This window comes from Tupaia chinensis, unplaced genomic scaffold, assembly GCF_000334495.1.
Source record: "Tupaia chinensis unplaced genomic scaffold, TupChi_1.0 Scaffold000199_1, whole genome shotgun sequence".
Lineage (NCBI taxonomy): Eukaryota > Metazoa > Chordata > Mammalia > Scandentia > Tupaiidae > Tupaia > Tupaia belangeri.
The window spans coordinates 2,274,109-2,283,278 of NW_006159674.1; the positions used below are offsets into that span (position 1 = coordinate 2,274,109).

Consider the following 9,170-nt stretch of genomic DNA (forward strand, 5'->3'; position numbering starts at 1 on the left):
CCACACCCCCTAAAGCAAAAACCTCTCAAAAAAAAAAAAAAAAAAAGGTTAAATTAAGCTCACCTGGATGGCAGCTCTCTCAAATCACATACAAAGTTTTCATATGGAACCTGTGGATCTTGAAGCTTTTTAAATTCTGTACTAAACATTTCTGGTTTAATAGATTCTGATGGTCATATACCCAAAAGTAACATAGATTAAGTTATTCAATATAATTCAAATGGAGTTCCCAAACCATATAACTGAAGGTACCTCCAGACCATATTTATCATCTTCCAAAGGTGGTTCAAAAGACACATTAAAGGGACCAGCAGATGGTGTAATGGTTATGTCACTGGACTCCCACATAGTTGATTGCAGTTTGAGTTCTGGACCTGGCAGCTTATACTCATGTCAGGCACATGTTCATGCATGCCCGAGATCCTGAGAGGAGACTAGAGGAGAAGGGATTGCAGTGTTGTCAACCCCTTGAGAGGTGATTTCTTGCCTTCTGTCTCTCTCTATCTCTCTGGCGAGTGCATGCATCCTATAGCAAAAATCTCTCTTAAAATAAACAAACAAAGAATAAAAAGCACATTAGAAAGATTTCTGAATTGGCAATAAAAAGACCTGTGTTGTTGTCTTGACTAGATCAGTTACTCACTGTATGATTGAAGGGAATTTATTCCCTTCTTTGGGCTTCAGTTTATTCAATCATCACATTAAAAAAGATAGAAAGTAAAAGAAAAGACTGGCTGATCCCTTCAAATTCTAACATTCTCTAATTCCACTGAAAGCAGCCATCTGACTGAGGTAGGCTTTTTCCTAAGTCCATGAGTCCAAAAATCAAAGTCAAAGTCAGTGGTAAAGTATAAGCACAATTTGGGATAGCAATATAAAATGGTTACACTCAACAGAAATGGAAAGATGTAGGGTGCATGTAAGCATTAGCATAGCACAGAGGCCCAGCAGGAGCTCAGATTAAAAAATTAGCAGTGAGTGCTATTAATTCCACAATCAGGCTGCCAGGAAGGGAAGCCTTATACACAGCAACCAATTAAAGGCCATTGACCTGTCAAACCTCTAACCACAACCTGGCACTCTGACAGGAAGGGCAAAAGGAAGCCCTGTTTCCTGAGACATGTAAGCTTCTGATTACATCGAAGACTTTTATACACACAGAACAGCAATAGCCATGAAGACTCCTTTCTATCCTGCTCCCAAATTCTCTGGCATGTGTATTTATGTGTGTGTGTGTGTGTGTGTGTGTTGTCTGCTTGCCTTGACTTCAGTACTTCTCTAGACAAAGATGAGAGATGCCAGGAAAAATTCTGAGTGGCAGTTGCTTGTGTGACTGTTATAGTTGAGAGAAATAATCCAGGGTGGGTCTGTAATTACAGGTAGAAAAATCCAGTCATGAATTAAAATGTATAATATTATTTCACTTTCTGACAAATCAGAGACTGCCATGGTGTAGCCCATTCAGATATCACTCAAATAGACTAAAAAGTTAATGTAATGATGTCCAGGACCACTTACTTTCTTTGTGCCAAACATTGTAATTAGCATGCTATATGTACTTTCTCACTTAATATTCACAAAATTAAGATGGATGGACAAGCAAACTTAGAAAAGTGAAGTAGAAAGTTCAAAGTCACAAAGTCTCTAATTGGAGGTGCTAGATTCATGTCAGAACAGTCTGATTCAGACCTTCTAGTTAAGAAGGTTAACAGGCCCTAGGAATAGAGCCTCTCACTGTTAACTCTACAGTTCAATGAGAAGACATCTTGGGAGAAATAACACAGCAGAAGATAAAATCAACTTCTCTCGAAACTTTTAATATGTGGACACCTTAACAATTTTACTTCTTCTCTTCCATTGCAAAACCTATTTATCTTTAATCCACAGCCCCAAGTCTGAACTGATAGAATGCAGCCACTCAACACAAGTTATATCTTCACTAGATCTCAGCCTAGACTAGATCTCCCTCCTGCTCTATGAAAGACAGTAAGTAGCTGTGATCATCTGACTCTGGAGAAGAGAAGAATCTTGTTTTAAGATTTCTTCTTTTAAGAATCTAATTTTTCCCCTATTTTGCAAAACTGAAAACACAGTCCTTAACAAAATCTTCTTTTAGTAAATTTGGGGCCACTCTGCCAAACACAGGACAGAAAGAACGTAAATATTCCCCACTCTCACCTGCCTCCCCAGAATTTAGCCCACACTCACAGGAACTTTTTGATTGCTTCTGTACTGAGCGCTTAGTGAGCCTTTAAATATTTCAAGACGTACAAGAGATTACTCCCTGTTCTCTTTTATTCTAATAACAAGCTGTTCTGGGCCCTTTGCCAAAGGCCTAATATCTTTGCACATTTCAATGTGAATATGATTTTTCTCTATGCTTTGGTCACCATAAGAGACAATAAATAAAACCAACAGTGGCTATCAAGGCTTCCTTATTACTCTATTCTGCCTTATGTGAGAAAAGACAGGCTCACATTTGCAACACTGTGGTATCAGCATGAAGACTGATGGGTAAGGATGATTTAGGGTTCATTATGAAGGGCCTGCTGTAAATGTCACTTGAGAGGTCCCCACCGGTCAACCAGGGAATACTTTACCCTCAAGGAAACCATCTCTCCATCATTCTGCTCCACAAATGAAGATTTTACCCTTTAGGTTGTGAATAGTTTCTTACCAAAAGTAAAGGCAAAATGCAAATCCTGATATTTGCCTGTACATAGCTTATTTAAGACTCTGGTCAGTTAACCAAAATCATTCAAATATGAAGAAATTCTCCCATGAGAATTTCTTCCTGATATATGAAAGGCTGAAACAACATTCCTAACTAGAAAGTTCAGATGTTTTACATTTATTGTACAGGTCTTAAGTTGGACTTGGTAGGTTTAAGAAAACAGAAGGACATAATTTAAAAGCTTTCTCAATTTTGTTCCTTTTATAAAAATTAGTAATAATGTTCCATAAAAAAACAAGTGGAAATCAATAATCTAGTAAGTTCAAAAGTAAGAAGAGTTATAAAAGATTACTAGGAAATATTTTAGTAGATATCAACTGATATCTACTAAAATAGTATATAAGAATAAGGTAGCAAGACAAGGAACTCAACTCAACCTGGTTGGTCAGCTGGGAACAGAGCCATCCCTTGGTAAGGAAGGACAGAGGCTCAGGAAAATCTACACAGTTGTGATACAACCTAATTACATATCAGACGCTAGGGCTTACCCGATACTTCTTTTCTTGTTCAAATTTTTCTTCGAATTTCCGAATTTTTCGCTTTAGGCTCTGGATGTGTTTGGTGAGTTGGGTAATGGTCTGTGGCTCCTTGCCATCACCACAGCTGCACCGTGAAGAACTTCGGGGCCTGAGATGATCACAGGAAGAGAAAGAGCATCAAAAACAATGGTCTTCCAGTAAACATTTGGTTGTTAGCCCACAAACTGACTCCTGGACTATCAAAGAAATCCAGAGGGCAGTTCTTTATTTAATGAAGCTATCATGGTAATTGAGCCTGCTAATGGAGATGCTACCATAATAGCTACCCTCATTGATGGAGACCCCGATCACAGAACACCATACAGACAAGTATCATCAGGAACTTTAGGATAAAAAGTTAAATATCAGTTCAGGAAATGCATTTCCTAAAGCTTAGGGGGAAGCCAATTTAAGGCTCAGAAGAGACAGCCCTACTGAGGTGTTTCCTCCATAGGTTGCATGAGTCACTCCTACCGGTATTTTAAGGAAAATTAAGATAAGTGGTTAACTTTTCTTGGCAATAGAATCTTTTCTAATATGATGAGGGAATGGTATCCCTTTTCCCAAAACACATATATCCTCATGAGTGACACATACTTTATATGCAATACTAACTCCCTTAATCTATCAAAAAAAATAGATAGTCCAAGGACTCAGGTTTGGATACATTCAAGAATAACAGCATAGGGACCAGCAGATGGCATAATGGTCATGTTGCTGGACTTCCATGTAGTCAGCCATGGTTCAAGGCCCAGACCCAGTGCTTAAAATTCATGCTGGGCAGTTAGCGTAATGGCTATGTCGCTGGACTCCCACGTAGTCGACCGCGGTTCGTGTCCCGGACCCGGTGGCTTAAAACTCACGCTGGGCACGTGTGCGTGCGTGCCCAAGATCCCGAGAGGAAAATGGAGGAGAAGGAATTGCGGCGTGACCATCCCCCCTGGGGGGTGATTTCTCGCTTTCTGTCTCTATGTCTCTCTCTGTCTGTCTGGCGAGCGCACGTGCCCTACAGTGAAAATCTCTCAAAAAAAAAAAAAAAATTCATGCTGGGGAACCAGCAATTAGTGTAATGTCTATGTTGCTGGAATCCCATGTAGTCAACCACGGTTCAAGTCCCAGACCCGGTGGCTTAAAACTCACGCTGGGCGCGTGTGCATGCATGCCCAAGAGCCTGAGAGGAGAATGGAGGAGAAGGGATTGCAGCATGGCCATCCCTCCTGGGGGGGTGATTTCTCGCTTTCTGTCTCTCTGTCTGTCTCTGTCTGCTTGGTGGGCGCATGCGCCCTATAGTGAAAACCTCCCTCCTCAAAAAAAAAGAAAAAAAAAAAAAACTCATGCCAGGTACATGTGCATGTATACCCAAAATTCTGAGAGAAGACTGTAGGAGAGGAGATTGAGGCATAGTCATACCTCGGGGTGGGGGGGTGGTAGTTATGACTTTCTCTGACAAATGCACAAAACCCTATAGCAAACATCTCTCTTAAAAAAAAAAAAAAAAAAAAAAAAAAAAGAAGAAGAAGAACAGCATGACCAATGAGAGAGAAACTAAGGATTTTCCAGAAATATTTTTAGTCAAGGAATTTTCAGTTTTAGTTATGCATTAATATTATTTGAAAACTTAAAATTAATAACACATAGATCCTCAAAATCACTCCAATCCCAATTTCGTATCTCAAATTTCAAATGAAGAATGTAGGAGGGCAGTAAGTGTCTTCCATGATCTTTTTGAAGATCCTCCCAATATATATAAGCATACAAATTAAGAGGCGGCTGTTATAAGTGACACGCCTTTAGAATCTAAGAAAAAAATGAAGGTGAAAACTTTCAAGTGTTCCAACAATCTACCCATCAATACCACTGTTGTCCATGAAAAGAATATTGACAGTACTGAAAATGATACTCTTGCTATTTGCATGTATACATACTTACTTACGATTCTGATCATTCCACCAAAAACATTCAAACATGTGAACACCTGGGGTAGCCCGTCTCTCAGAAATATTTCCTCCAGAAATATTAATGCCTGAAACAGCATCCCCAACTATATGGGGTCATCAAAAACTGTCACGACATATTTTTCTATGTTTGTCTATGCAAAAAATGTTTCATGACTGTCCCAAAGACCCAATAGAAAGTACACTGATTTCTTTCATTTATCATTCAGGTCTGAAGTCGGATTTGGCAGGCCCATTTGCACTGTTTCAGACATATGGTTCTTTGCAGTTGGTATTCCAAGTTTCATATGGAATATGTAGGAGAGCAAGAAGTGTCTGGTTATTTGAATAACTATATGAAATGAATAGAAACATTTTCTTACATCATAAACTGTTGAGTGCTGGGTGGAGAAGGGGCTGACTCAGGGTCTAAGTTGAACCTCTGGCTTTGGCTGAAGATAGAGCATCGCGGTGACAACAGCGGGTTGTCACCATCAGTGATGTGATAGAGCAGCCTGCTGGTCCCGACAGACTGGAGGTCTTCTGGGGCACTGTCAGCTTCATTCTGCCCATCTTTGTGGACTGGCGTGGAGTCTGGGGCAATGAGATAAATCACTGAGACTCAGAAGTGACAGAGGGCTTGAGACTGTCATGTTCCAAAATAAAGATCATAAACATTCATTATAATGGCTTGCTTCTTTGTCATTTATTTCTTGTGGGGATACAAAAAGCTTTCAAAGTCCTGTCATGCTTGTTCTCACAGAACCTAGGCAGAAAATATTACAAAGCAGCCAACAAGAATAACAACAAAAATGGAAACAAATTATTACAGTATGAGTTATACAGTCAAAATAACCCAAAAATACAACAATCCATTTTTATTTTACATTATTTGCATATGTTAGAGAGTACACAACAAAGCATTAGAGTGAAAAAAAAAAGAAAACAAGTGAGCTGGAGAAAAAAGATTATGGATTATGAGAAATAAAAAGGATAACAGAGTTGCCAGTGAAGGAAAGGATAACAGGGTATGTGAAAGAAGAGAGAGGAGAAAACAAAGGAGAAAGAGAGGGGAGAAGACTCCACAGATAGAAAATTGTTTAGCAGTCATTGAAGATGATGGACAACTCTGCTTATCAACATGGAATGATGTTTGGAGTATGCTAAATGGAACCCAAGAATTTCAAAACAAAGCCACAGTGATTCCATTTTACTGTATATAAAAAGACACATTTCTATGTAAAAATAAATACACTTAAAGATCAAAGAAGTCATATAGCAGCTATGAAGCAGGCAGAATTAGGTATGATTCAGTTTTCTTCCCCCAAATTGTATGTAACATTTTATTTTGGACAAAACAAAAATACCTGCTCTAATTCCTTCTCACAGCCTGCTAGCTCTGTGTAGGAATTCTCCTACTGATCCATTCCCTTCTAAGAGCCCTTTAGTTCCCCACCCCTGGAGTCAGTCCAGAAGGTGGGAGTACTCTGGACAATGGAGGTGAGGGCAGGGAAGTGAGTGAAGGCTGTCTGTGGAGGAGCATCAGGACACTGAGTCAGAGTGGCCAGGATGAGACTCCCTCCTGATCTCTGTACAGTTATACAAGAAAGGGCCAAAACAAAATTCCTCTCCGTTTTGCCAAGCAGATAAGTCAGGACAACACGGGCTTTCTCATACTCCTACTTCCTTAAAGAAAGAAAAAAACAAACACTTTCCAGATGAATAAACAGAATCAGAAAACACGTGACAATGCACTTTTCTAAAATAAACATTTATCATAATTTGGTACTGGATGGAGCTTAATCAGATGTAGAATGGCTCCGTGTTCTTCAGAGCTTGAAATGCAATTTGCTCTGTGTAATATTAAAGGTCTGATTAGGTCCTTCAGTGTTTTCAGTTAGCTCCTGCCCTGGTGGACTGTAGACTGGGAGGGTAGATAGCACCTCCTATTGCACCTCTGAGTCTCACTGACAGCACTTCTGCTGTGCTTTACTCTGGTCTGAAATGGAGAAAGCAGAGTTGGAGCCAGGCAATTGGCAGTGTTCAGGCCTGCAGGCATGGCATGTGGCTGTTACTGACACAATTTACCATAGGCAACACCTTGCTGTGAATAATTTACAAGAAAACACTGCAGTTTGACAGGAGTCCCAAAGGAGCTGCAGGAATAATAGTTACTAACCAATAACTCACAGAACACAATAACAATCATCTTCCCAATTCACCAGAAGGTTCTGCACTAAATCCTTCCCTCCCCCCTTTTTATTTTCACTTAGAGATTTTTGCTATAGGGTTACATGTGGTTGCCAGAGAGACAGAGGGACACAAAGTAAGAAATCACTCCCCCGGGGGGATGGCTATGCCACAGTCCCTTCTCCATTCTCCTCCCAGAATCTTGGGCACACATGTACATGCGCCAGGTGAGAGTTTTAAGCTGCCAGGTCTGGAACTTGAATCACGGTCAACTACGTGGGAGTCCAGTGATGCGATCATTACTCCATCTGCTGGTCCCTCTCATCAAACTATTTATTTATTTATTTATTTATTTATTTATTTAATTTATTTATTTCCCCTATGAGTGAGTGAGAGACAGAGAAAGACATCACCCCAACAGGGCCCTGACACTATGATTTCCCCCACTTCAGTCAGCCCCAGCTCAGGGCACACACATGCCTGGCATACTCAGGGAGGCCTCCAGACTTGAACCAGTTACCTCCCATGTGGAACTGCCTCACAGAGTATTTGATTACACCACCATGCCACCATCTAGCCCTGCCAATCCATGTCTCAAACCATTAAGTTCTAAGATGAAATGTATTCTATTCATGTTACCTGTTTCTTGGCAATATCTTCTGGTAATAAGGATGGGGAATAAACTAATCTTTTGCATGCACCTGGGGTCAGCATACTTCCATTGAAATGGGAAAGGTCTGAGACTGTCAACCTTTCAGCATAGCTGTGGTCATGGGTCTCTCGTTGCTAGTTTTATGATCGAAAAGAGAAGCAATAGGGTTCCTACTCACCTGACTATGAAGTGGAGCCAGGAAAAGTGCACTGTTTCTGATACCCCCAAAGTCATAAGATGTAGCTTCATAGAGTCACAAATCACCATTAATGCATGGTGAACTGCATTGCAATAGTCACTGTAAACCTCCATTTACATGGTATCCATTTTCTGTGAGCACTACATATTTTTTTTAAGACAGTTGACATGTAACAATTATATATATATATATGTGTGTGTGTGTGTGTATAATGACCAAATCAGAGTAATTGGCATATTCATCACTTCAGGTATTTATTGTTTTGTTGTGTTGGGAACATCTCAAATCCTCTCTTCTAGCTATCCTGAAGTGTATAATACATTATTGTTAACTACTGTCACCATATTGTGCTATAGAAACCTTGGGACCAGCAGTTGGCGAAATGGCTGTGTCATTGGACTCCCATGTCATCGACCACGGTTTGAATCCCAGACCTGTTGGCTTAAACACTCTGGGCACATGTGTGTGTGTGCCCAAGATCCCAAGAGGAGAATAAAGGAGAAGGGATTGTGGCATGGCCATCCCCCCCTGCAGGAGGTGATTTCTTGTTTTCTGTCTCTCTGTCTCTCTCTGTCTTTCTGGCGAGTGCACATGCCCTAGAGCAAAAAATCTATTTAAAATTAAAAAAAAGAAATCTAGAAGATATTTTTCCTATCTAACTAATTTTGTATTCATTAATGAATATTTCCCTGTTCCCCCTTCCCCCTGCCCTTACCAGCCTCTGGTATCTTTTATTTATTCTCTTCTTCCATGAAGTCAAATTTTTAAAATTTCCACATAGGAGTAAGAACATACAGTATTTCTTTCTGAACTTCATTTATTTCACTTACTGTCATGTCCTCCAGGCTTATTCATGATGCCATGAATAACAGGATTTCATTCTTTTTTTTTTTTTTTTTTTTTTTTTTTTTTTTTTTTATTTTGTTGGGGGGTTTTCTGAATA

At 39.8% G+C, this 9,170-nt stretch overlaps 1 protein-coding gene across 4 annotated transcripts in view; it reads right to left on the bottom strand.

The window, feature by feature from the left end:
- The window catches only part of FAM13C (family with sequence similarity 13 member C), a 139,432-nt gene that overhangs the window by 22,643 nt on the left and 107,619 nt on the right, over positions 1-9,170 (bottom strand). For all 4 annotated transcript variants that reach the window (XM_014587272.1, XM_006147063.3, XM_006147062.1 and 1 more), the window contains 2 exons: positions 5,570-5,780; positions 3,223-3,361 (listed from right to left, as the gene is read on the bottom strand). In XM_014587272.1, coding sequence (XP_014442758.1) covers positions 3,223-3,361; positions 5,570-5,780 — 350 coding nt within the window. The remainder of the gene's footprint in view (positions 1-3,222; positions 3,362-5,569; positions 5,781-9,170) is intronic.